This window comes from Choloepus didactylus, chromosome 2, assembly GCF_015220235.1.
Source record: "Choloepus didactylus isolate mChoDid1 chromosome 2, mChoDid1.pri, whole genome shotgun sequence".
NCBI lineage: Eukaryota > Metazoa > Chordata > Mammalia > Pilosa > Megalonychidae > Choloepus > Choloepus didactylus.
This window is the reverse complement of record NC_051308.1, coordinates 10,820,297-10,848,122: the sequence shown is the minus strand read 5'-3', so window position 1 is coordinate 10,848,122 and position 27,826 is coordinate 10,820,297. Positions and strand designations below refer to the sequence as shown.

Sequence of the window (27,826 nt, the reverse complement as noted above, 5' to 3'; positions counted from 1 at the left end):
GGGGTCCTCTTTCATTCTTTTGGATATGGATATCCAACTCTTCCAGCCCCATTTGTTGAAAAGACTATTATGACTCAGTTCAGTGACTTTGGGGGCCTTATCAAAGATCAGTCGGCCATAGATCTGAGGGTCTATCTCCGAATTCTCAATTCGATTCCATTGATCTATATGTCTATCTTTGTGCCAGTACCATGCTGTTTTGGCAACTGTGGCTTTATAATAAGCTTCAAAGCCAGGGAGTGTAAGTCCTCCCACTTCGTTTTTCTTTTTTAGAGTGTCTTTAGCAATTCGAGGCATCTTCCCTTTCCAAATAAATTTGATAACTAGCTTTTCCAAGTCTGCAAAGTAGGTTGTTGGAATTTTGATTGGGATTGCATTGAATCTGTAGATGAGTTTGGGTAGAATTGACATCTTAATGTCATTTAGTCTTCCTATCCATGAACATGGAATATTTTTCCATCTTTTAAGGTCCCCTTCTATTTCCTTTAGTAGAGTTATGTAGTTTTCTTTGTATAGGTCTTTTACATCTTTGGTTAAGTTTATTCCTAGGTACTTGATTTTTTTAGTTGCTGTTGAAAATGGTATCTTTTTCTTGAGTGTCTCTTCAGTTTGTTCATTTCTAGCATATAGAAACATTACTGACTTATGTGCATTAACCTTGTATCCCGCTACTTTGCTAAATTTGTTTATTAGCTCTAGTAGCTGTATCGTCGATTTCTCAGGGTTTTCTAGATATAAGATCATATCATCTGCAAACAATGACAGTTTTACTTCTTCTTTTCCAATTTGGATGCCTTTTATTTCTTTGTCTTGCCGGATTGCCCTGGCTAGCACTTCCAGCACAATGTTGAATAACAGTGGTGACAGCGGGCATCCTTGTCTTGTTCCTGATCTTAGAGGGAAGGCTTTCAGTCTCTCTCCATTGAGTACTATGCTGGCTGTGGGTTTTTCATATATGCTCTTTATCATGTTGAGGAAGTTTCCTTCAATTCCTACCTTTTGAAGTGTTTTTATCAAAAAGGGATGTTGGATTTTGTCAAATGCTTTTTCAGCATCTATTGAGATGATCAATTGATTTTTCCCTTTTGACTTGTTAATGTGTTGTAATACATTGATTGATTTTCTTATGTTGAACCATCCTTGCATGCCTGGAATGAACCCCACTTGGTCATGGTGTATGATTTTTTTTAATGTGTCTTTGGATTCGATTTGCAAGTATTTTGTTGAGGATTTTTGCATCTATATTCATTAGGGAGATTGGCCGGTAGTTTTCCTTTTTTGTAACATCTTTGCCTGGTTTTGGTATTAGATTGATGTTAGCTTCATAAATGAGTTAGGTAGTGTTCCATTTTCTTCAATGTTTTGAAAGAGTTTGAGTAAGATTGGTGTCAGTTCTTTCTGGAAAGTTTGGTAGAATTCCCCTGTGAAGCCATCTGGCCCTGGGCATTATTTGTGGGAAGATTTTTGATGACTGATTGGATCTCTTTGCTTGTGATGGGTTGGTTGAGGTCTTCTATTTCTTCTCTGGTCAGTCTAGGTTGTTCATATGTTTCCAGGAAATTGTCCATTTCCTCTACATTATTCAGTTTGTTGCCATACAGTTGTTCATAGTATCCTCTTATAATTTTTTTAATTTCTTCAGGATCTGCAGTTATGTCACCTTTTTCATTCATTATTTTGTTTATATGGGTCTTCTGTCTTTTTGATTTTGTCAGTCTAGCTAGGGGCTTGTCAATCTTGTTGATCTTCTCAAAGAACCAACTTTTGGTGATATTTATCCTCTCTATTGTTTTTTTGTTCTCTATGTCATTTATTTCTGCTTTAATCCTTGTTATTTCTTTTCTTCTACTTGGTTTAGGATTGGTTTGCTGTTCATTTTGTAGCTTCTTCAGTTGATCCATTAGTTCTTTGATTTTGGCTCTTTCTTCCTTTTTAATATATGCGTTTAGTGCTATAAATTTCCCCCTTAGCACTGCTTTTGCTGCATCCCATAGGTTTTGGTATGTTGTGTTCTCATTTTCATTCATCTCTATATATTTAGCAATTTCTCTTGCTATTTCTTCTTTAACCCACTGATTGTTTAGGAGTGTGTTGTTTAACCTCCAGGTATTTGTGAATTTTCTAAGTCTCTGATGGTTATTGACTTCTAATTGTATTCCATTGTGGTCAGAGAATGTGCTTTGAATAATTTCAATCTTTTTAAATTTATTGAGGCTTGTTTTATGTCCCAGCGTATGATCTATTCTGGAGAAAGTTCCATGAGCACTAGAAAAGTATGTGTATCCTGGTGATTTGGGATGTAATGTCCTGTATATGTCTGTTAAATCTAATTCATTTATCAGATTGTTTAGGTTTTCAGTTTCCTTATTGGTCTTCTGTCTGGTTGATCTGTCTATAGGAGAGAGTGATGTGTTGAAGTCTCCCACAATTATTGTGGAAACATCAGTTGCTTCCTTAAGTTTTGCCAGTGTTTCTCTCATGTATTTTGTGGCACCTTGGTTGGGTGCATAGACATTGACGATTGTTATTTCTTCTTGCTGAATTGCCCCTTTTATTAGTACGTAGTGGCCTTCTTTGTCTCTCAAAACATCCCTGCATTTGAAGTCTATTTTATCTGAGATTAATATTGCTACACCTGCTTTCTTTTGGCTGTAGCTTGCATGAAATACTTTTTTCCATCCTTTCACTTTCAGTTTCTTTGTGTCCCTGTGTCTAAGATGAGTCTCTTGTATGCAACATATTGATGGTTCATTTTTTTTGGTCCATTCTGCGAATCTATATCTTTTAATTGGGGAGTTTAATCCATTTACATTCAACGTTATAACCGTGAAGGCATTTCTTGAATCAGCCATCTTATCCTTTGGTTTATGTTTGTCATATTTTTCCCTTCTGTCTATTAATATCCTTTATTGTACCCATACCGAATCTCTTTAGTAGTGAACCTTTCTCCAAGTCTCTCTGTCCTTTCTTTGTTTCTCTGTCTGTAGGGCTCCCTTGAGTATCTCCAGTAGGGCAGGTCTGTTGTTAGCAAATTCTCTCAGCATTTGTTTGTCTGTGAAAAATTTAAGCTCTCCCTCAAATTTGAAGGAGAGGTTTGCTGGATAAAGTATTCTTGGCTGGAAATTTTTCTAACTTAGAATTTTAAATATGTCGTGCCACTGCCTTCTCCCCTCCATGGTGGCTGCTGAGTAGTCACTACTCAGTCTTATGCTGTTTCCTTTGTATGTGGTGAATTGCTTTTCTCTTGCTGCTTTCAGAACTTGCTCCTTCTCTTCTGTGTTTGATAGTGTGATCAGTATATGTCTCGGAGTGGGTTTATTTGGATTTATTCTATTTGGAGTTCGCTGAGCATTTATGATTTGTGTATTTATGTTGTTTAGAAGATTTGGGAAGTTTTCCCCAACAATTTCTTTGAATACTCTTCCTAGACCTTTACCCTTTTCTTCCCCTTCTGGGACACCAATGAGTCTTATATTTGGACGTTTCATATTATCTATCATATCCCTGAGGTCCATTTCGATTTTTTCAATTTTTTTCCCCATTCTTTCTTTTATGCTTTCATTTTCCATTCTGTCATCTTCGAGGTCACTGATTCGTTGTTCAACTTCCTCTAGTCTTGTACTATGAGTGTCCAGAAACTTTTTAATTTGGTCAACAGTTTCTTTAATTTCCATAAGATCATCCATTTTCTTATTTAGTCTTGCAATGTCTTCTTTATGCTCTTCTACGGTCTTCTTGATTTCCTTTATATCCCATACTATGGTCTCATTGTTCATCGTTAGTTCTTTGAGTAGCTGCTCTAGGTGCTGTGTCTCTTCTGGTCTTTTGATTTGGGTGCTTGGGCTTGGGTTATCCATATCATCTGGTTTTTTCATATGCTTTATAATTTTCTGTTGTTTTTGGCCTTGTGGCATTTGCTGAACTTGATAGGGTTCTTTTAGGATTTGTAGACCAATTGAAATCCTTATCTCTAATTTATCAGATCTACAGCTTCGTGGAGTACACTTTAACTAACCAGCAGGTGGCGTCCACGAGCCACCTGTTCTCCACAAGCCAGTTCTCCCCTGCGTAGCCTTTTTGGTGAGTGGGGGGCGTGAGTCTTGTGGGGTCCAATTGGTGTACCAAGCTTGCGTGTGTAGTTGGTGTTGCCTGCCCTGTATATGGGGCGTGTTTCTGGGCAGTCAGGGAGGGGGTGTGGCTCTAACAATCAAATCTCCCTGGTGATCTTAGACTTTTAAAGCTGCTGCAATAGTCTAATCCTTCAGTTCAGTCCTGCCACAGTTTGTCTCTGCCACTGACCCACAAGTCCTTGGTATTGGCGTATGGCTCCTGAGAGTTGCAAGTGGGCCCCTCTTCCAGGCCGTGCACCCCGGGTCCTCTGTTGAGGGATGACTGTGCTATGTCACAGGTGAGTGCCGTCCCCCCAGGGCAGTTCTGGGCTGCTGGGCTGTGTAGGGAGGCTCCCAGTCTGCTGAAATGATGGCTGAATGGGGCTTTGTTAATTCACACTGCTCTACCTTCCCAACTCTGGGACAATCAGCTGAGGTTGCAGGGAAGGCTAATGTCCACGCCCAGTTTTGTGGTGTGTGCCTGTTATTTGAAGCACTTCCGTCACACTGGGTTGTCTGGGGCAGTTCTGGGCTATGGGGCTGGCGATGGGCAGGATTTTTTCCTGTCCACCAGGATGATGGCTGTGAGCGGACACCCCCCTTTTCTTGGGAAGTTGTGGTGTTTAGTGAATTTTCTCAGCCACTGGATTATTGCGTTTTGTCTCAGAGCTCTCCTAGTTCTGCTCTTGACTTGACCTGCCCAAATAGCAAGTCTTTGAAGCTTTCTGTATTGGGCTTCTCAGAGTAATTGTTTTAGAAAAAGAAAAAAGGATTAAAAAAAAAAAAAAAGGGCCCTCCTCAGAGATCTAATGGGTTATTGAAATGCTAAGAGACAAAGCAACCAGGGCCATTAAGGGAAGGTCCACAGGGCAGAGAGATCAGCTTTTCTTCGGGATTTGCATATGCGCCTCAGGGCCCTTCCCCTTTCTATGTTCACCAGAACTCCAAAAATCCTCTGCTTTTATTTTGGAGTTTTTCGTGTTGTTTTTTTTCTATGCCTGTCTCCTCTCTGCTGGGCTGGCTGCTCTCAGATTCTCTGGTGTCTGGTCTCAGTCTATCTATGGTTGGAGTTTGGATCAGTAGAATGAGTTTCCGATAAGGGCTGCCACTGCAGTTCTCCCTTCTCCTTCCCGGAGCTGATAGCCCCTCCTCCCCCGGGACTGAGCCTGGCAGGGAGGGGCGTGGGTCCCCTGGCCGCAAAAACTTACAGATTTCGCTGATCTCAGCAGTTCCACGTTTTCATGAGTGTTGTATGAAGTATGCCCAAAGTCAGATTGCTCTGTGGTGTCCAGTCCACGCAGTTCCTGGCTTTCTACCTACTTTCCTGGAGGAGTAAGTAAAACATACAGCTCACCAGTCTGCCATCTTGCCCTGCCTCTCTCGTCTACTATCATTTTTGTTTAATTTTTTGGTATTGTACCATGATGGGTCCTTTTTCATTTCTGTTTGTATATACTTTTCATCTGTTTTCTTTGTGGATACCAATGGGTGAATATTTAACATCCTAAATATAAAACAATCATATGTGATTTAATACCAACTAGACCTCAGTAGCATACACATATACTTTTTCTATACCCCTCCATTCCCCACTTTTTTTTGTACTTGGTACCACTTATCTTTGTACTCTGTCCAAAAACCATAGATTTATCATTACTTTTTATGCATTTGCATTTTAGCACCTGTAGGAAGTAAGAAGTGGAGTTACATACCAAACAATACACTACCATAATACTGGCATTTATAATTACCCAAATGGTTACCTTTACTACAGGTCTTTATTTCTTTATGCTGCTTTGAACCACTGTTCAGTGTCCTTTCCTTTCAGTCTAAAGAATTCCCTTTAGCATTGTTTCTGGGCTGATCTAGTGGTGATATTTCCTCAGTTTTGTTTATCTGAGAATGTCTCAATCCCTCATTAAAATTTTTTTTTTTTTTTAGTTTTTATTGAGCTTTTTCACCTGCCATACAACTATCCAAGGATCCAAAGTGTACAATCAGTTGCCCATGGTACCAGCATACAGCTGTGCATCCGTCACCACAATTAATTTATTTTTTCAGTTTTTAGAACATTTTCATTACTTCAGAAAAGAAATAAAGACAAAAAAAGGAAATGTCAATCCTTCTATACCACTAACCATCCCCCCCTCCATTATTGATTCATAGTTTTGGTATTGTACATTTGTTACTGTTGATGAAAGAATGTTAAAATACTACTAACTGTATTATATAGTTTGCAGTAGGTATATATTTTTTTCTATGTGCCCCTCTATTATTAACTTCTAGTTATATTGTCATACATTTGTTCTAGTTCATGAGAGGGACTTCTAATATTTGTACAGTTAATCACGGACATTGTTCACCACAAGATTCACTTTTATACATTCTCATCTTTTAACCTCCAGCTTTCCTTTTGATGACATATGTGACTCTGAGCTTACCTTTTCTACCACCTTCACACACCATTCAGCACTGTTAGTTATTCTCACAATGTGCTACCATCACCTCTGTCCACTTCCAAACGTATAAGTTCACCCTAGTTGAACATTCTGTTCATAATGAGCAACTGCTCCCCATTCTTTATCCTCGATCTATATCCTGGTAACTTATATTTCATGTCTATGAGTTTACATATAATAATAAGTTCATATCAGTGAGACCCTGCAATATTAGTCCTTATGTGTCTATCTTATTTCACTCAATATAGTGCCCTCAAAGTTTCTTCATCAACCCATTTTTTTAAAGATGGTTTTGTTCACACATTCTGTCCTAAGTAAACAATCTTTGGTTCCCTGTTTAGTCACATATTTATGTATTCAGCACCATTGCCACTATCTGTTTAAGGACATCTCCATTTCTTCCACAAAGGAGGAGGAAGAGTCAAAGAAGGCAGAGAGACAAAAGAAAAAGAAAAAAGAAAGAGAGAGAGAGAAAAAAAACAAAACATGACAGCTAGAAAGCAACAAAAGGAAGGATAGCATTAAACTAAAATAATGAGTCAGACAACATCACCAATGCCAGGAGTCCCATACCCTTTCCCCATGTTCCCCCCTGGCCCTATATGCATTTAGCCTTGGTACATTGCCTTTGTTATATTAAAGGAAGCATAACACAATGTTTCTGTTAATTATAGTCTCTAGTTTGCATTGATTGTATTTTCCCCCCAATCCCACCCTATTTTTAGTGCCTTGCAATGTTGACATTCATTTGTTTTACCTCATGTAAAAACATATTTGTACCTTTTATTACAATTGTTGAGCACCCTAGGTTTCACTGAGTTATACAGTCCCAGTATTTATCTTTTCTCTTTCCTTCTGGTGTCCCACATGCTCCTAACCTTCCTCTTTCAACAGTACTCACAATCATCTTTGTTCAGTGTACTTACATTGCTGTGCTATCTCCCAAAAATGTTTTCCAAACTTCTCACTCCTGTCTTTTCTTTTCTGTCTGCAGTGCTTCCTTTAATGTTTCCTGTAGAGCAGGTATCTTGTTCATAAACTTTCACTGTCTGTCAGAGAATATTTTAAGCTCTCCCTCATATTTGAAGGACAGTTTTGCCGGATATAGGATTCTTGGTTGGTGATTTTTCTGTTTCAGTATCTTGAATATATCACTCCACTTCCTTCTTGCCTCCATGGTTTTTTATTGAGAAATCCACACATAGTCTTATCAAGCTTCCTTTGTATGTGATGGATAGCTTTTCTCTTGCTGCTTTCAGGATTCTCTCTTTATCTTTGACGTTTGGTAATCTGATTATTAAGTGTCTTGGTGTAGGCCTATTGAGATCTATTCTGTTTGGGGTACGTTGTGCTTCTTGGATCTGTAATTTTATGTCTTTCATAAGAAATGGGAAACTTTCATTGACTATTTCCTCTATTATTGTTTCTGTCCCTTTTCCCTTCTCTTCTCCTTCTGGGACACCAATGACACGTACATTCCTGCATTTTGTTTGTCCTTAAGTTCACAGAGACATTGCTCATATTTTTCCATTCTTTTCCCTATCTGTTCTTTTGTGTGTAGGCTTTCAGGTGCCTTGTTCTCCAGTTCCTTAGTGTTTTCTTCTGCCGCTTGAGATCTGCTGTTGTACGTCTTCACTGTGTCTTTCATCTCTTGTGTTGTGCCTTTCATTTCCATAGATTTTGCCAGTTGTTTTTTTTTTTTTTTTGAACTTTAGATTTCTTCCTTATATATGCCCAGTGTTTTCATTATATGCTTCATCTCTTTGCCTTGTATTCCCTAAACTTTTTGAATTGATTTAGTATTAGTTGTTTAAATTCCTGTATCTCAGTTGAAATGTAAGTTTGTTCCTTTGACTGGACCATAACTTCATTTTTCTTAGTGTAGGTTGTAGTTTTCTGTTGTCTAGGCATCTGATTTCCTTGGCTACCCCAATTAGGTTTTTTCAGACCCAAACAGGCTCAGGTCTCAGCAGGAGGTAATAGTATCACATCTCCCTGAGGGTTTGTCTTAGAAGATCGGTACACCCTGTGAGGCCTCAAGTCATTGTGCTTTTCTGCCCAGCAGGTGGCACCTGTCAGCCTATAGCTCTAGACTGGTATAAGAAGGTGTGGCCCATGGCTGTTTCCCCCCCCAGGCTCTGGAGTCTGGTTCTGAATGGAAGCCGGGTAGTAGAGCTTGGCACTACCTTCTTCCTCTTAGGGAAAATATACCCCCTAGGGAGAGGTCATTTACATTTCAATAGACTCTCTGCTTGTGCTTTCTCCAACCTTGTCTGGTCAGAGTGCTGGGAAATGAAAATGGCTGAGGCTTTCTCCATTGAGCCAAAACAGGGACAGAAAGCCCCCTTCAGGGCCAGTCTGTGGCCACCCTTCCGGCTCTCCAAGGTCAGTCACCAAAAGCATGTGTCTGCTTGTTGGGGATTCGTATCTTTTACTGAGCAGTCCACGTTTGTTAATTAAAACCCCAGTTGGAGCTCAGCTGAGCTATATTCGCTTGCTGGGAGAGTGCTGCTCTCTAGCACTACGAGGCTTTGCAGTTTGGGCCATGGGGGGAGGGAGCTCCTGGCTTGGATCCGCAGGTTTTACTTACAGATTTTATCCTGTAATCTTGGGCATTCCTCCCAATTCAGGTTGGCGTATGATGAGTGGACAGTCACGTTTTCCTCCTGCAGTTATTCCAGATTATTTACTAGTTGTTCCTGGTTGTTTATTAGTTGTTGCAGGGGGACAAACTAGCTTCCACTCCTTTCAATGCTGCCATCTTCTTCCGTCTCAATCCCTCGTTTTTGAACGAAAGTCTTGCTAGATATAAAATTCTTGGTTGGCATTTATTTTCTTTTAGCACTTTAAGTATTTCCACCCACTGCCCTCTTGCTTCTGGGTTTCTGATAAGACATCAGCACTCAATCTAATTGGGACTTCCTTATACATAACATGTTGCTTTTCTCTTGTAGCTTTCAGAACTGTCTCTTTGTCCTTTGCATTTGACAGTATGATAAGTTTATGACAGGCTGTATTTTTCTTCGTGTTTATCCTGCTTGGTATTCTTTGGGATTCTTGGATGTGCATTTTCACATCTTTTGCCAAGTTTGGGAAGTTCTCTGACATTATTTCTTTGACTATTCCTTCTACCCCTTTCTTCTCATTCTGAGGCTCCCTTAATGCATGTATTCATATGCTTGATGGTGTCCTAGAGGTGATTTAGGCTATTTTCACTTTTTATATTTCTTTTTTCTTTCTTTTCTTCAGACTGACTCATTTGAAGTGTCTTGTCTTCAAAATCACTGATATTTTCTTCTACCTGCTCCATTCTGCTCTTGAAACCCTCCAGGGAATTTTTCATTTTAGTTATTTTGGTTTTCAACTCTAGTAATTCTTTTTCATTCCTTTTTAAACTTTCTATCTCTTTACTAAGATTCTCATATTGCTTGTTTATTGTTTTCTTATTATCCTTTAGTTCTTTCTCTGCATTTTCCATCATCTCCTTGAGCATTTTTAAGATCAATTTAAAAAATTTTTAGTTTTTATTTTTTTAATTCAGTTTTATTGAGATATATTCACATACCATACAGTCATCCATGGGGTACAATCAGATGTTCACAGTACCATCATATAGTTGTGCATTCATCACCCCAATCTATTTTTTAACATTTTCCTTACTCCAGAAAGAATCAGAGTAAGAATAAAAAATAAAAGTAAAAAAGAACACCCAAACCATCCCCCCCATCCCACCCTATTTTTCATTCAGTTTTTGTCCCCATTTTTCTACTCTTCCATCCATACACTGGATAAAGGGAGTGTGATCCAAAGGGTTTTCACAATCACACCATCACCCCTTGTAATCTACATTGTTGTACAATCATCTTCAAGAATCAAGGCTACTGGGTTGAAGTTTGATAGTTTCAGGTATTTACTTCTAGCTATTTCAATACATTAAAACCTAAAAAGTGTTATAAGATCAATTTTTAAAAGGTTTTGTTTGGTATTTTTACATCCTGGTTGTCTTTGTTGGTGTTTTCTGAATTTTATCCTCTTTTTTTGCATGGGCTGTCATTTCTTGTTTCTTTGTTGTTGTGTACTCTTTTGTTGCACACTGTGCATTTTAATATTTTAAAATGTTAACTCTGGGATTTATTCCCTGAGATGTTTGTTTCTTGATTTTTTTTAACTGGTTGGTGATAAGACAGAATTTTCCTGAGTTATAGCTCTCCTGTCAGGAAGGACCGCCCAAGGCACTACAGTGTGCAGGGGTCTCCCTGTCTTTTCTGGGCTTGTGTCTTGTCCTGGGCTTGGGCTTCTTACTTGTTTTGGAGTTCCTCTGTTCACAGGTGTTTCAAAGTCCCCTCCATTTCCCAGGAGAGAGACCTCCCTCTCCCGTTTGTTTAAAGCAGGCAAGCGTTTGCCCTGTACTGTTTTGGCTATAGTTTCTTACATTGCTTTCATTGTCTCAAGCTGCTTTTGCCTTGAAGGCAAATTCTGGGAGTAGGGGCATATCAGAGAGGAGGTTCCCAAGTCAGTCTTTCCCAGCTGAAACCAGCGTGGGGCCCATGAAGGGGGCACAGACTAGCTTCAGAGTGCCCTGGGGAGGGGGTCAGGGAGGGTGCCAAGAGCTTCTTCCATGGCTCCCCAAAGCCATGCTTTCTTGGCCTTCCCAGCAAATGCAGACCCCAGTCAGTCTTCCCCTCCAGTCCTGAGGAAGTGCAATGTCCCCAAGTCTCCTCTGTTACTGCCTTTGTCCAGGGCAGTTTGAAACAGTGGCTGCCTTCAGACCTGGGCCCCCAGTGAGCTGAAGTGGCTAACGAAAAGCTGCAATCAGTGATTTGTCATGTCCACCCCTGATCTTGGAGAAGAGGATTTTTACATCCCTTTCTGTCACTGAGCTGTTCATGGGCTGGACCCCAGGGTGGCCTGCCATGAGAATGAGGGATGGGTGCCAGTAGCTGCTGCACCGAGAGAAGTAGTTACTGGTCTTTACTGTAACTTACCAGCCTCTTCCTCCCGCTTTTCAGCCTGGATGCTGTACAGTGTTCTTCTGGCCTCTGGAGTTTCAAATAGTTGTTTCAGACAGTTCCTGCCTGTTTAATATTTGTTCTGGTGGAAGGACTGAGTCCTAGAGCCCTCTACTTTCTCATCTTCTCATAATGCTACTTTTGTTTTTTATAATTCTTTTTTCTTTCTGCTCGGCCTGACTCATTTCAATTGTGTTGTCTTTCTTCTGACAGCTCCAATCTGTTGCTGAAACCCTCCTGGGAATTTTTCATTTCTGTTATTGTGGCCTTCTGTCCCAGTAGTTCTCTTTTGTTCATCCTTAAAACTTCTGTCTCTTACTGAGATCCTCATATTGTTCATTCATTGTTTTACTGATATCTTTTAGTTTTTTTCTTTGTATTTTCCTTCACCTCCTTGATCATATTGAAGATCAAATTTTAAAAGTCTTTGTCCATTATGTCCACAGTTTGTTTTTCTTCACTGGTGTTGTCTGGGTTTTAATCCTCTTCTTTGATGGTCCATCATTTCCTGTTTATTTGTCTTACAATCTGTTGCATACTGTACATTTCAACATTTCAATATGTTAATTCTGGGATTTATTTCCCAGAGATGTCTTTCTTGAGTTTGTAACCAGCTGGTGATATGACAGAGATTTTCTTGAGTGTCAGCCCTCCTATCAGGAATGCAAGGCGAATGCAAAGAGTAGGCTCCTGTTTTCTGGGCCTGTGTCTTGTTGTGGGCTTGTGCTTGCTACTGGCCTAGGAGTTCCCCTGTTTTGGTGCCTCCTCTACTTCCTAGGAGACAGACCACCTCCCTCTCCTTGGTGTTCCCTCCTCCTGCTCAGAACTGGCCTCCAGCTCCTGGTGTGCTCCGGCCAGCCCCTCGTTACATAAATGAAGTTATTTCAGGACATTTGTTTTTCCCATTGCTTTGCTTTGTTTAGAAATGTTTTTTATTTGATAAATAAAATTAACTTAAAAAATAAATAATATAGGAACAGATTCCTCTCATAAATGCTTCAGAGAACATAGGTACACCAAAAAATTTAAACCCACCTTTTTTTACAGAGCCTGCCCCAATTTCTCCTAAGAGGTAATGAGTATTTGTTAGTTTGGTTTGAGTTTGTTTCCAGATCTTCATGTGTATTTTGTGTGTGTATGTGCGTGCACATGCATTGTTTTCTTAAGCCATTTATTTTGAAATAATTTCAAACTTACAGTACAGCTGCACAAATAATACAAAACCCATACAGAGAACTGCAGTGTACACCCTCCACAGATACCCAGGTCCACCAATTTAACATTTGCCCCTTTTTGCCATGCCATTCTATCTACCTAAATATCCATCCATCCATCCGTCTGTCTGTCTCCTAAACATCTGAGAGTAGGTTTTATAAATGCTCCTTGAACGTAACAAGGATTCACTTATGTAACCATCTTACAGTTATCAGGTTAAAGAAATTTAACATTGACGTAAAGCTTAAAGTCTTATCTTCCAGTTTTTTCATATGTCCCAATAATTTCCTTTTCAGCCTTTTCTCCTCCATTATTATATCCATTTCCACATGTACTTTTATACATATTTATGTGTGTAAAGTAATACATGGTTTTGATAAACAAATGAAAACAATTTGAAATTAAATCATACTGTATATAGTGCCCAGGCTTTTTCTGAATGTCTCCCTTTAAAAAAATAGATTTTCCTTCTTGAACCCCAGGTGTTACAAGATTTCTTTCTATCAAGCAAATTCATTTTAAAGAAATAATTCATTTCCTTATTTCTGTTAGAGGCTGCTAAAGAGATTGCTGATCAGGATGAAGTAACTAACATTAACACACTGCATTTTACAATTCTTGCTAAAAGCAAAATATGATTTTTACCTCGTTTCAAGTAACTGCATCTTCTGTTATACTTTCTAAATGAGAAAATGGCTTTTGAATCCTCCCTCCTTACTTTCTTTGAGATCCTTCAAAGGGTCTCTCTCTGGTCAGGAATCATCACGGTATTTTGCCTTGATACTCAGGGATCTCTGGAAGAATGCAGCTGGAGTAGACTGGCTTCTCCATTCACGACAGATATGCTGAAATTTAGCTTTCTCTCACCCCTTTTCAGTTAAAAACCGCCCTCAGAATGAGCAGTCAGGCCCCAGTCAAGATGTTGGAGTGAGATTCTTCAGGGCTCCGTTCCCCCACGAACAACCAACAAAAACTGTTTATCAAAGTGCCAAAAACAGTTAAAGGACTGCAGTAACAGGGCAAGCATCAAATCAAGAAAAAAGGCCACTTAAAAGTGGTAGGATCTCATGGTGCCCTGACTGACCCTTCCCCATCCCCTCAACTGGCTTGGCGTGGAGCACACCCGCACTCCCTGTGTGGATCCCTGGTCCTGGTTCCGGAGGGAGTGAGTAGCCCTTGTGCACATATTGGGAGCATGTATGTCTGGCCCAGTCTGTCTGGTGGTGCCCTGAGGGACTCACCATCTCAAAACTTGCCCTGTGTGTGGAAGGCAACACAGTGGGCTCTCCAACAGAACACTGTGGGAGAACGGTCAGGTTGTACTGCCCAGGGTAAGGGATTGCTGACTATAGGACATAGAGTGCAGTGCCTGGTACTGTGAGGAAACTGTTTCCTAGGGAAGAGGTGACATTCCTATCTGTATAAATGGGAGAATCTTTAGGGCCACATGCACGTGCTCAAGACAAGACACATGCATGCTCAGAAAGGACCAGGGAGGCCCCTTTGCTTTGACCTGGAGCTGTTCTCTAAACTGATTTTATGGATGTGCCCTGAATGAGAGTACAGTACTCAGGTCAATCTGCAAAGATTGGGAAACGTGTTCTTTTTTCTTTTCTTTTCTTTTCTTTTGTTAGCTCCTGGCATTAAGAAAGCTCTGTCATAAAAAAAACAAACAAACCTGGTTATCAGCTTAAGGAACAGACACCTCAGAGTCTAAATTCCAGTGATAATATATTAAAATATCAAAATGTCCAGGTTTCAACAAAAGGTTACAAAACATACAAAGAAACAGGAAGTGATGGCCCAGGCAAAGGAGAAGATTAAAGCATCAGAAACCAACAATGAAGAGGACCAGACCTGGGACGTACCAGAAAAAGACTAAAAAAATGGTGGTCCTAAATAAGCTCAAAAGAGCTAAAGGAAAACATGGACAAAGAACTAAAGGAAATCAGGAAAACAACAGGTGAACATGAAGTGAATGTCTCTAGAGAGATGGAAATAATGAAAAAGAACCAAACAGAGCTGAAAACCACAGTAACAGAAACTAAAAATTCCTTAGGAGGGTTCAGCAGCAGATTAGAGCTGGCAGAAGAATTGACTCAGTAAAGTTGAAGATAAGAAAAATTGAAATCATCCAGCCTGTGGAGCAGAAAGAAAAAAGAATGAAGGAAAGTGAACAGAGCCTGAGGAATCTATGGGACATACACCATCAGGCATATACCAATATACACCTCTGGTAAAGATATTGACACGGGTAAATAAAAATCCCAGTACTAATGTATTTTTGGTTTGTAACTCCAATTTTTGCTTCCTGCATGATCTAAAAGGCAAATGTACAAAAGGTAATGATAAATGAGTGGTTTTGGACTCATAATGTTATAAGCAGGTAATTTGTGACGAGAACTACATAAAGGTGGAGAGATGGAGGAGTATAGGAACATAGTTTATGTATACTATTTAAGTTAAGTTGGTATTAAATCAAATGAGATTATTATAGATTGAGGATGTTAAGTTTAAGCCCATGGTAACCACAAAGAAAATATCAGAGAATATGCAAACTCCTAGAGACAGAAAATAGAGGACAATTACCAGGGGTGGGGGGCAGAGGACATGGAGCGTTAATACAAAATGAATGTAGGGCTTCTGTTTGGGGTAAAGAGAAAATGTTATAATAGACGGTGTGTATGGAGGGGGGTGTTGCAATGTTGTGACTGTGATTAATCTCACTGACTGGTATGCTTGGGAGGGTTTAGGATGGGAAGATTTTTCTTGTGTCTTTGTTTCCTCAGTTAAAAAAGAAACTAAAGAGATCATGAAAAGTAAATACAATATTTGATACTGAATTGGTTCTACAAATGGAGGAGAAAAGGCTCAAAAGGACATTATTGAGACATAAGAAAAAATTGGAATATAGAATGTGTATATGTATATATATACACATATCAACATATATATATATAGAAACAGCTTTACATCAATGTTAAATTTCTTGAACTTGATAACTCCACTTAACCTGATTACGTAAGTGAATACCGTTGTTTGCAGGAAAGGAATGTGGAAGTATTATGTGTTCAAGGAATATGATGTGTGCAGCCTGTTCTCAGAGGATCAGAAGATAAAGAGAGCGCGGGAAAGAAAAAGAAAGGAAGGGAGGGAGGGGGGAGGAACAGCAAAGTCAACAAAATGGCAAAATTGGTGGACCTGGGTGTTGGGGTGGGGGTGGTATGTGTTGCAGTTATCTGGATGGGGTTTGTATTATTTTTTGCAACTGTCTTGTAAGTTTGAAATGATTTCAAAATAAAAAGTGAAAAAAAAATTAAAATAAAAACCTTTCAACAATCTGAGACATACTTGCATCTGTATTCAGGAGATGTTTTTTTGTTTTTTGTTTTTTTTTCTTTTTTTTATAACAGGCTGGGTTTCCATAATGGCTGAAGCAATGAAATCTCAACACATTATGGAGGCTTCACATGCTGCCAGAACTCTGGCTAATCTAGACCGAGAAACTGTGCAAGAAAAATATCGTGATGGCGTTTATGTGCTACACCCCCAGTACCGCACAAGGTGAGAAAGCAGGCCGCAGCAGCCTCCTCCCCTTTGGGTGTGGAAAGCCTAGTGGACTTAAATTTTTACTTTATTTCTGCATAATTTAACTAAGTTAAATACCTTATAAATAAGTAAAATACCTTATTTACTGAAACAACTTATCCATAATAACCTAGGAAGAATTAAAGGTTTTCGTAAAAGTATGCCAGCTAGGAAATTTGTCAGGGTTATTTTACATCCAGAGTTTCCTAAAGGTTGTTTCATTCGCCTTGCATAATGTGTTATACTTACATTTTGTAATGCATATTTCTTTGTTTCAAGGCATTTTTCACTTGCATCTGGGTTAATAAATGATTTGGACTGTAGAATGCCAATAGGAAGGAGATAAGGCATTATTGTATACAAGCAGCCAAATTAGCTCAGGCCTAGAACTCAAGGGACTGGCGAGAAAGTTTAAGCCAGGTATAAAAGCAGCCATTGGCAGGAGTAAGTTTTTTGTGTTTTTTTTAATATATTTTTTTATTGTGAAATTTAACATATATACATAACAGTGATAACTTTCAAAGTATGATGTAACAAGTAGTTAGAGGGCAAATTTCAAAGAATGTTATGGGTTACAGTTCCACAGTTTCAATTATTTCCTTATTGTGAAATATATATACAGAAAGGTGATAACTTTCAAAGTATAATTTAACAAGTTGCCATAGAGCATATTTCAAAGAATGTTATAGGTTACAGTTCCACCGTTTCAGTTCTTTTCTTCTAGCTATTCTAATACCCTAGTATCTAAAAAAAATTTTATATAAAGATTCAGTATTCATAATCTTTTGTTAAAGGAGTAAATTTTAATCAGTTTGACTCATGCTGCTTCTGAAGGGTATTTTTGTTCACTATTTCCAGTTGTGTCATTGCTGTGACAATAAATATAAAAAGGACCACAATGAAAATATTATGTATTTCTTGGATATTTGTCAGGCACATTTAAAAAAATAGCTGAGAAAATTACAAAAACTTTTTTTTTCTTTTGAATACTGTATTATCTGGTTAATTCCAACTTGTAAATAAAACATTATGGTAATGTCTTTTATATGTGTGTTGTATAGCTGTGTGTATACCATAAATAGCTTGCAAATAATAGATTATCTACAATTTTAGAAATATATCTAAAGAAATTTACTTTAAAATCTCATTTACTCTATTTCTGATAAACATTTTCCTTGAATATAGAAATCTCTTTAATGTGTACTGACTTTGAAACTATATTATGTATATAAGAAGAATTAATACTCTTATTTAATTTCTTAAATACTTTTATTGATTTGTGGAATATTCTCATGGAATTCTTTGGAGGCTAATAGGACGTTGACATCTGTCACTTCACTGATCACTAAACTTGCAGTTGATTTGGTTGGTCTGATTGGTGATAGGTGTCTTCTTTTTTTTTTTTTTTTTTTAAGGTGTTTCCATTTTACTAGAGCTCCATGTGTGTCTTGCTCAAAAACTCCTTTTAGGGTTCCTCAGTGAACTGTATAAAGCTAGCCTTAATTAAATTTTATTCTATGTTATGTAAACCTGTTAAAGCACCATCAGAGAGTGCTGTGTAGACTTTTACCAAAGCAGTAATGCATTTGTTCTGCTTCATTTTAAAACTCTCTCCCCCAATTAGTGAGCCGATTAAAGCCGATGTCCTTTTCATTCATGGCCTGATGGGAGCAGCATTTAGAACGTGGCGCCAGCAGGACTGTGATCAGGTTTTAATTGAAAAGGCGTCTGAGGATGAAGATAGGTATACGACGTGTTGGCCCAAGGTAAGGAGCAGCTAACTCTAGTAGGCCACCTTTATCCATGACACCCCACAGTGCCACTGGCCTTTGACGTACTCTTTGTGTTTCTTTTTCTTTTTTTTACTACGATTTTTTTCCATGCATGTCTTCTTTCCCATGGGGACATGTCTAGTGTTACATTAACAGCTGGGCTTGCCCCACCCCACGTTATGTCATTTCCGGTTAAAGTGCAGTCTGTGACTCTAAAAGAGAATATTCCATTAAGTGAAAAATAAAGTGACCAAGGGCCAGTGATAGTTCACATCCATTAAAAACAATGTAAAAAAATTAACATATTAGGAACATAATTATATTCATAATAGCTAATTCTGTTGTTTCAGTAATGGTAAAAATAGAATGACTTTGAAAGAGTAAAATTTATGTGGGATTTCTTTGACATTATTTCTTCCAAAGAGCTTTACCTCTGGAATGAATGCATCAGATGGAATTTAAAGCTCATTTAGAATAGAAGCTGTGTATGTGTACTTCTTACCTTCACAAATGCCTTTTGTCAAATAAAAGGAATTGTTTATAGTTTCTCTCTGGTGACCTTGACGTACAAAGGGCTCACAGCGGCAGAAGCTGTAACTGTTAACAGTATCTTTGAGTTCTGAGGTCCAAACTCTTAACCATTAGACTGTACTCTCGGTCTGGAAATAGTATTTTTCTATTAAAATCTTTCAAAAACTAATTTGATTTGATCTGGACTTTAAAAATAAGCCTTGCTTTTGGCCATAGCAGATTAAAATTGAGTCTATTCTCTTGGAACCTGTGTTGTCTTAATAATATATTGGCACAACTTTGTGATCAGAGACATAAAAATGATAAAATGTTAGAATTGTTTTTTTTAAAGCCAATCTTTCAGAAATTTGGAATTGCTTTTATAGTCACTGTTCTAGTTTGCTACTGCTGCTGGGATGCAAAACACCAGAAATGGATTGGCTTTTATAAAGGGGGTTTATTTGGTTACACAGTTACAGTCTTAAGGCCATAAAGTGTCCAAGGTAATGCATCAACATTTGGGTACCTTCGCTGGAGGATGGCCAGTGGCATCCGCAAAACCTCTGTCAGCTGGGAAGGCACATGGCTGGCGTCTCCTCCAAGTTCTGGTTTCAAAATGGTTTTCTCCCAGGACGTTCCTCTCTAGGCTGCAGCTCCTCTTCAAAATGTCACTCTCCAGTTGCTCTTGGGGCGTTTGTGCTCTCTTAGCTTCTCCAGAGCAAGAGTCTGGTTTCAACGGCCGTCTTCAAACTGTCTCTCATCTGCAGCTCCTCTCTCAGCTCCTGGGCATTCTTCAAAGTGTCCTTCTTGGCTATAGCTGTAGCTTAGCTCCTCTTCAAAATGTCACTCACCACTGCACTGAGTTCCTTCTGTTTGTCAGCTCATTTATATGGCTCCAGTGATTTAAATTAGACCCACCCTGAATGGGTGGGGTAACACCTCCATGGAAATTATCCAATTAGAGTCATCACCCACAGTTGGGTGGGTCGCATCTCCATGGAAACACTCAAAGAATTACAATCTAATCAACACTGGTACGTCTGCCCACACAAGATTACATCCAAGCAAATGGCGTTTTGGGGGACCTAAGACATTCAAACCAGCACAGTCACCTTCCAATTTTATTCCAATGCCATCTTTAATTAGTTATCACTATCATAAGAGGCCTTTAATTATGAAATTCTGTATGGAGAAAGTTATGAAATTCTGTGTGGGAATTAATCTATGTTTCTTTTCTACCTTTTATTTTACTTAGACATGGTTAGCAAGAGACTGTCCTGCTCTTCGAATTATATCTGTGGAGTATGACACAAGCCTTAGTGACTGGAGAGCAAGATGCCCAATGGAAAGGTACAGAGAAAAGTGTTCAGACTGTGGGGAAGGGGAAGGTTCAAGGTCACAAGTGGATCCTCTGGGGTGGGAGCTGATTTTTATCTTTTAATACCACAGACAGGATTCTCTTCTGAAAATTAACCTTTTTCCTCTTCCTTCTAGAGGGAGTTAAATATAAACAACCAACCACATAGTATAAGGCTTAGATAAATTGTCAGTGTTGGGCTCCTGACATGGTTCATTTACATCTATTCTAATACTAAAGACCATGGATTATATAGCAAAGGGTCCTTTTCTACCAAAAGTAAAAGTGATGCTTTTTCCTTTTGTGTTCACAATCGTATCAGCAAAAGGAAGAGAAGAAAAGGATGCTAAGCAATATAGGTCTCTTGTATAGATAGGAAAGAGCACTGGATTTGTGGGCTATAAGACCCAGATTGTAGCCTGATTCTACCTTTCACTCACTGGGTGACCTTTAACATACACAAGTCACTTGTCTGGGAAGCTTTGTCTACACATTTAGAGAGTTGGTTTAAATCGGTGTAATCAAACGATGCTGTCTGAAACAGACCTTACTTAGGTGCTGAGGACAAGCAGGCAAGCCTCCAGGTCTCTATCCCCTTTTCACCTGGTGGTATGTGGTATGTCATATGTTGTATATAGCTCTGAAGAGCTATTTTGAAGAAAGGATTCTATAGATAAAATGTTTGAAACCACTAGACTAATTTTGATGTTCCCTTTCAGTTTGAAAATGATTTATTTTGAATTCTGATTCTAATAGCTTTCTAGTATTTCTTTTTAAAATAATTTTTTTATTGTGAACTTTAAACCTGTATACATGACAGTGATAACTTTCAAAATACGATTTCACAAGTAGAGAGCAAATCTCAAAGAATGTCATGGGTCACAGTTCCACATGTGACCATTTCCATTATTGTAAAATATATATACAGAAAGCTGTCATCTCTCGATGTATAGCTCAACAAGCAGTCATATAGGTAATTTCAAAAGCTGTTATGGGTTACAGTTCCATAGTCTCAGTTCTTTCCTTACTATGCAATACAAGCAATATACAGAAAGGTGAACACCTTCAAGGCACAATTCAATGAGCAGCTATAGAGCAAATCCCAAAGGATGCTATAGGCTACAGTTCCACCATGTCATTTACCTCCTTCCAGCCATTCCAACACCCCAGCATCCAAAAGTAGATATAATTATATAAAGTTTCAGTATTCATAGACCTTTGTTCAATATTACCTTATTTGTTGCTACACCTTCCTCACACTTAATCTCTTTCTCCATCTTCAGGGTTATCTAGGCAGTGAGCACCCTAACTTGTTCATATTGAAAGGGAGTGTTGACAGTATAGGGAAGGGGGCCGCATTTGATAGGTGTTCTTAAAGAGGCTGTTACCTCTGGGTTTTAGGACTTGTCTGGCATAGGAACACTCTGGTGGATTTAAGTTTCTGAAAGATAAAACTTAGTGAGTGAATCTTTTATAGAATCTCAGGTAGAGACCTAGGTATTTGGGGACTACTTTTGGTAAAGGCATGGCCTGCTGTGGTCATTTGGGATGTGTAGCTGGAGCTTGCATAAGAGAAACCTCCAGGATAGCCTCTCTACTCTATCTGGGATTTCTCAGCCACTGTGACCTCAGCTTGTTACCTTTCTTTCTTTTCCCCCTTTGGACAAGTAGGTATTTTCAATTCCTTGCTGCCATGGAAGGGCTCATTCTTGGGAATCATGTCCCACATTGCCAGGGAGATTCATTCCCTTGGGAGTCATGTCCCTGGGAGGGAGGTTAATGAATTTAATTGCTGAGTTGGTATATGTAGAGAAATGCTACATCTGAGCAACAAAGAGGTTCCCTGGAGGTGCCTCTTAGGCATAATTATACGAGGTCTCAGCCTCCTATTTACAACCCTAAATTTCACAAGAGCAAGTCACAAGTCAAGGGCTTGATTTATTAAGTAGTGGGTTCCTAATTTCACTTAATATATATTCTATCCCAAGATAAACAGTCAGTTTCTTACATTATCTTTGCTTAGTTGTATAATCATCATCACTCTCAACTTTAAAGAATTATCATAACATCATATACCCCAGAGCTCTTATCAGCTGCTAATTATTCATCCCTACTATTAGTGTAGAGTTGGTAAGATATTCCTACTAAATATAATCATTAATACATAATGGGTAGTTTTTCCATACCGCTGTGTTGTTAACCCTCTGCAGCAGTGTCATACCTTGTAAGTATATCATGCTAACACTTATTTAGATTTGTGGTGGTACTCTGTGGGTTACTTACTTTTAAATAACCATTTATGAACATGTTCACCTTCAGTACATCACTGATACTTATAATCCCATTAACAAACCATAGTCACTCCTGAGCATTCCCATACCATTAAGTTCACCCTCATTATCACGTCTGTACATATACTAGATTTTTGTTCCCCTATTATTGTTCCCCTATCACTAGGTTCTATCTCTAGGTCCCATACATTCTACACTATAAGACACTTATCTTGCATTTTTCACAGAGTTCACATTAGTGGTAACATACAATAGCTGTCTTTTTGTGTCTGACTTATTTGACTCAGCATTATGTCTTCAGGGTTCATCCATGTTGTCACATTTCATGACCTCATTCCTTCCTACTGCTGCATAGTATTCCATCGTGTGTATATACCACATTTTGTTTATCCATTCATCTGTTGAAGGACACTTGGATTGTTTCCAACTTTGGCATTTGTGAACAATGCTGCTATGAACATTGGTGTGCAAATATCTGTTCATGTCCCTACTTCTAGATCTTCTGGGTATATACCAAAAAGTGAAATTGCTGGATTGTTGAGTAACTCGATATCTAGTTTTCTGAGGAACCGCCAAACTGTCTTCCAGAGTGACTGTACCATTATACAGTCCCACAGCAGTGAATAAGAATTCCAGTTTCTCCAGAACTTCTGCATTTGTAGTTTCCTGCTTGTTTAATGGCAGCCATTCGAATTGGTGTGAGATGATATCTCATTGTGGTCTTGATTTGCAACCCCCCAATAGCTAGTGAAGATGAACATTTTTTCATGTATTTTTTAGCCATTTGTATTTCCTCTTCAGAGAAATGTCTTTTCATTTATTTGCCCATTTTATATTTGGGCTGTTTGTACTATTGTTGTTGAGTTGTAGAATTTCTTTATATATGCAAGATAGTCTTTTATCAGATACATGGTTTCCAAATATTTTTTCCCATTGAGTTTGCTGCCTCTTTACCATTTTGACAAATTCCTTTCAGGTACAGAAGCTTTTAATTTTGCGGCATTCCTATTTAACTATTTTTTCTTTAGTTGCTTCTGCTCTGAGTGTAAGGTCTAAGAAGCATCCTCCTAATACTAGGTCTTGAAGATGTTTTCCTACCTTATCTCTTAGGAGTTCTATGGTACTGTCTCTTATATTGAGGTCCTTCATCCACTTTATTAATTTTTGTGTAGGATGTGAGGTAGGGGTCCTCTTTCATTCTTTTGGATCTGGATATCCAGTTCTCCTAGTCCCTTTTGTTGAAGAGACTGTCCTGTCCCAGTTCAGTGGATTTGGGGGCCATATCAAAAATCAGTCGACCGTAGATCTGGGGATCTATTTCTGAAATTTCAATTCTACCCCATTGATCAATATGTCTGTCTTGGTTCCAATACCATAGTGTTTTGACTACTGTGGCTTTATACTAAGCTTCAGAGTTAGGAAGGATAAGTCCTCTGACTTTGTTTTTCTTTTTTAGAATGTTTTTAGCAATTTGAGGGATATTTCCCCTCCAAATAAATTTGATAACTAGCTTTTCCAAGTCTGCAAAGTAGGTTGTTGGAATTTTGATTGGAATTGCATTGAATCTGTAGATCAGTTTGGGTAGAATTGACATTATAATGACATTTAGCCTTCCTATACATAAACATGGAATATTTTTCCATATCTTTAGGTCCCCTTCTATTTCTTTTAGTAAAGTTATGTAATTTTCTATGTAGAGGTCTTTTATATCCTTGGTTAAGTTTATTCTTTGGTACTTGATTTTTTTTACTTGCTATTGAGAATGGAATCTCTTTTTGAGTGTCTTCAGTTAGGTCATTTCTAGTGCATAGGAGCATTACTGATTTATAGGCATTAATCTTGCCTCCTGCCACTTTGCTAAATGTTTATTTGCTCAAGTAGATGTGTCATCGATTTCTCAGGGTTTTCTGGATATAACATCATATCATCTGCAAATAATGACAGTTTTACCTCTTCCTTTCCAATTTGAATGCCTTTTTTTTTGTTTTGTTGGATTGCTCTGGCTAGCACTTTTAGCACAATGTTGAATAACAGTGGTGACAGCGGGCATCCTTGTCTCATTCCTGATCTTAGAGGGAAGGCTTTCAGCCTCTCACCATTGAGTACTATGCTGGCTGTGCCTTTTTCATATATGCCCTTTATCATATTGAGGAAGTTTCCTTCATCACCTACCTTTTGAAGTCTTTTTTCCAAAAAAGGAGTGCTGAATTTTGTCGAATGCTTTTTCAGCATCTATTGAGATGATCATTTGATTTTTCCCTTTTGATTTATTAATATGTTGTAATACATTGATTTTCTTATGTTGAACCATCCTTGCATGCCTGGAGTGAACCCCACTTGGTCATGGTGTATTAGTTTTTTAATGTGTTTTTTGGGTTCCATTTGTAAGTATTTTGTTCAGAATTTCTGCATCTATATTCATTAGGGAGATTAGCCTGTAGTTTTCTTTTCTTCTGGCATCTTTATCTGGTTTTGGGATTAGATTGATGTTGGCATCATAAAATGAGTTAGGTAGTGTTCCATTTTTTTCCATTTTTTGAAAGAGTTTAGGTAGGATTGGGGGGATGTCAGTTCTTTTTGGAAAGTTTGGTAGAATTCTCCTGTGAAGCCATCTGGCCCTAGGCTTTTATTTGTTGAAGCTTTTTTTTTTTCCTTTCCAATTTTTTTTAAATTGAGATTGTTCACATACTGTACAATTATCCAAAGATCCAAAGTGTACAATCACTTGCCCATGGTACCATCATATAGCTGTGCATCCATCACCACAGTAGTTTTTTTTTTTCAATTTTTAGAACACTTTCATTACTCCAGAAAAGAAATAAAGACACACAAAAAAGGAAACTCAAATCCTCCCATACCCCTAACCACCCCCCCTCCATTATATATTCATAGTATTGGTATAGAACATTTGTCACTGTTGATGAAAGAATGGTAAAATACTACTAATTGTAGTGTATAGTTTGCAATAGGTATATATTTTTTTCCTATATGCCCATTATTAATTTCTAGTTATAGTGTCATACATTTATTCTAGTTAATGAGAGGGATTTCTAATATTTGTACAATTAATCACGGACATTGTCCAGCACAAGATTCACCATTTTATACATTCCCATCTTTTAACCTCCAACTTTCCTTCTGGTGACATACGTTACTCTGAGCTTCCCCTTTCCACCACCTTCACACACCATTCAGCACTGTTAGTTATTCTCACAATGTGCTACCATCACCCCTGTCTATTTCCAAATGTTTCAGTTCACCCTAGTTGAACATTCTGCTCATAATCAGCCTCTCACCATTCTTTAGCCTTGTTCTATATCCTGATAACTTACATTTAATGTCTATGTGTTTACATATTATAATTAGTTCATATCAGTGAGACCCTGCAATATTTGTCCTTATGTGTCTTATTTCACTCAATATAGTGCCCTCAGGGTTTGTTCATCAACCCATTTTTTTAAAGACGGTTTTGTTCACACACCATACATTCCATCCTAAGTAAACAGTCAGTGGTTCCCTGTACAGTCACGTATTTATGTATTCACTACCATCTCCACTATCTGTATAAGGACATCTCCATTTCTTCTACAAAGGAGGAGGAAGAGTCAAAGAAGGTGACAGAAAAAGAAAAAGAAGAGAGAGGTAAAAAAGAAAAAACAAAACAAAACATCACAGCTAGGAAGCAACAAAAGGAACGATGGCATTAAACTAAAGTAGAATAAAGAGTCAGACAACATCACCAATGCCAAGAGTCCCATATGTCCCCCCATGCCTCCCCCACCATATGCATTTAGCTTTGGTATATTTCTTATGTTATATTAAAGGAAGCAGAGGGCGGGGCAAGATGGCAGACTGGTGAGCTGTAAGTTTTAGTTACTCCTCCAGGAAAGTAGGTAAAAAGCCAGGAACTGCGTGGACTGGACACCACAGAGCAATCTGACTTTGGGCATACTTCATACAACACTCATGAAAACGTGGAACTGCTGAGATCAGCGAAGTCTGTAAGTTTTTGCGGCCAGGGGACCCGCGCCCCTCCCTGCCAGGCTCAGTCCCGGGGGAGGAGGGGCTGTCAGCTCCGGGAAGGAGAAGGGAGAACTGCAGTGGCTGCTCTTAGCGAAAACTCATTCTACTGATTCAAACTCCAACCATAGATAGACTGAGACCAGACACCAGAGACTCTGAGAGCAGCCAGCCCAGCAGAGAGGAGACAGGCATAGAAAAAAAACAACACGAAAAACTCCAAAATAAAAGCAGAGGATTTTTGGAGTTCTGGTGAACACAGAAAGGGGAAGGGAGGAGCTCAGGCTATGAGGCGCATATGCAAATCCCGAAGCAAAGCTGATCTCTCTGCCCTGTGCACCTTTCCTTAATGGCCCTGGTTGCTTTGTCTATTAGCATTTCAATAACCCATTAGATCTCTGAGGAGGGCCGTTTTTTTTTTTTTTTTTTTTTTTAAATCCTTTTTGCTTTTTCTAAAACAATTACTCTAAGAAGCTCAATACAGAAAGCTTCAAAGAATTGCAATTTGGGCACGTCAAGTCAAGAGCAGAACTAAGAGAGCTCTGAGACAAAAGGCAATAATCCAGTGGCTGAGAAAATTCACTAAACAACACAACTTCCCAAGAAAAGGGGGATGTCCGCTCACAGCCACCATCCTGGTGGACAGGAAACACTCCTGCCCATCGCCAGCCCCATAGCCCAGAGCTGCCCCAGACAACCCAGTGTGACGGAAGTGCTTCAAATAACAGGCACACACCACAAAACTGGGTGTGGACATTAGCCTTCCCTGCAACCTCAGCTGAATGTCCCAGAGCTGGGAAGGTGGAGCAGTGTGAATTAACAAAGCCCCATTCAGCCATCATTTGAGCAGACTGGGAGCCTCCCTACACAGCCCAGCAGCCCAGAACTGCCCTGGGGGGACGGCACTCACCTGTGACATAGCACAGTCATCCCTCAACAGAGGACCCGGGGTGCACAGCCTGGAAGAGGGGCCCACTTGCAAGTCTCAGGAGCCATACGCCAATACCAAAGACTTGTGGGTCAGTGGCAGAGACAAACTGTGGCAGGACTGAACTGAAGGATTAGACTATTGCAGCAGCTTTAAAACTCTAGGATCATCAGGGAGATTTGATTGTTAGGGCCACCCCCCCTCCCCGACTGCCCAGAAACACGCCCCACATACAGGGCAGGCAACACCAACTACACACGCAAGCTTGGTACACCAATTGGGCCCCACAAGACTCACTCCCCCACTCACCAAAAAGGCTAAGCAGGGGAGATCTGGCTTGTGGAGAACAGCTGGCTCGTGGACGCCACCTGCTGGTTAGTTAGAGAGAGTGTACTCCACGAAGCTGTAGATCTGATAAATTAGAGATAAGGACTTCAATAGGTCTACAAACCCTAAAAGAACCCTATCAAGTTCAGCAAATGCCACGAGGCCAAAAACAACAGAAAATTATAAAGCATATGAAAAAACCAGACGATATGGATAACCCAAGCCCAAGCACCCAAATCAA

The 27,826-nt window shown here is 39.0% G+C and overlaps 1 protein-coding gene across 1 annotated transcript in view; it reads left to right on the top strand.

Moving 5' to 3' along the window:
* The first annotated feature begins 14,584 nt into the window (after nucleotides 1-14,584).
* SERAC1 (serine active site containing 1) overlaps nucleotides 14,585-27,826 on the top strand; it is a 32,010-nt gene continuing 18,768 nt past the window's right edge. The window contains exons 1-4 of the mRNA XM_037820515.1: nucleotides 14,585-15,046; nucleotides 16,206-16,356; nucleotides 18,005-18,146; nucleotides 19,918-20,012. Coding sequence (XP_037676443.1) covers nucleotides 16,220-16,356; nucleotides 18,005-18,146; nucleotides 19,918-20,012 — 374 coding nt within the window. The 5' untranslated portion in view covers nucleotides 14,585-15,046; nucleotides 16,206-16,219. The remainder of the gene's footprint in view (nucleotides 15,047-16,205; nucleotides 16,357-18,004; nucleotides 18,147-19,917; nucleotides 20,013-27,826) is intronic.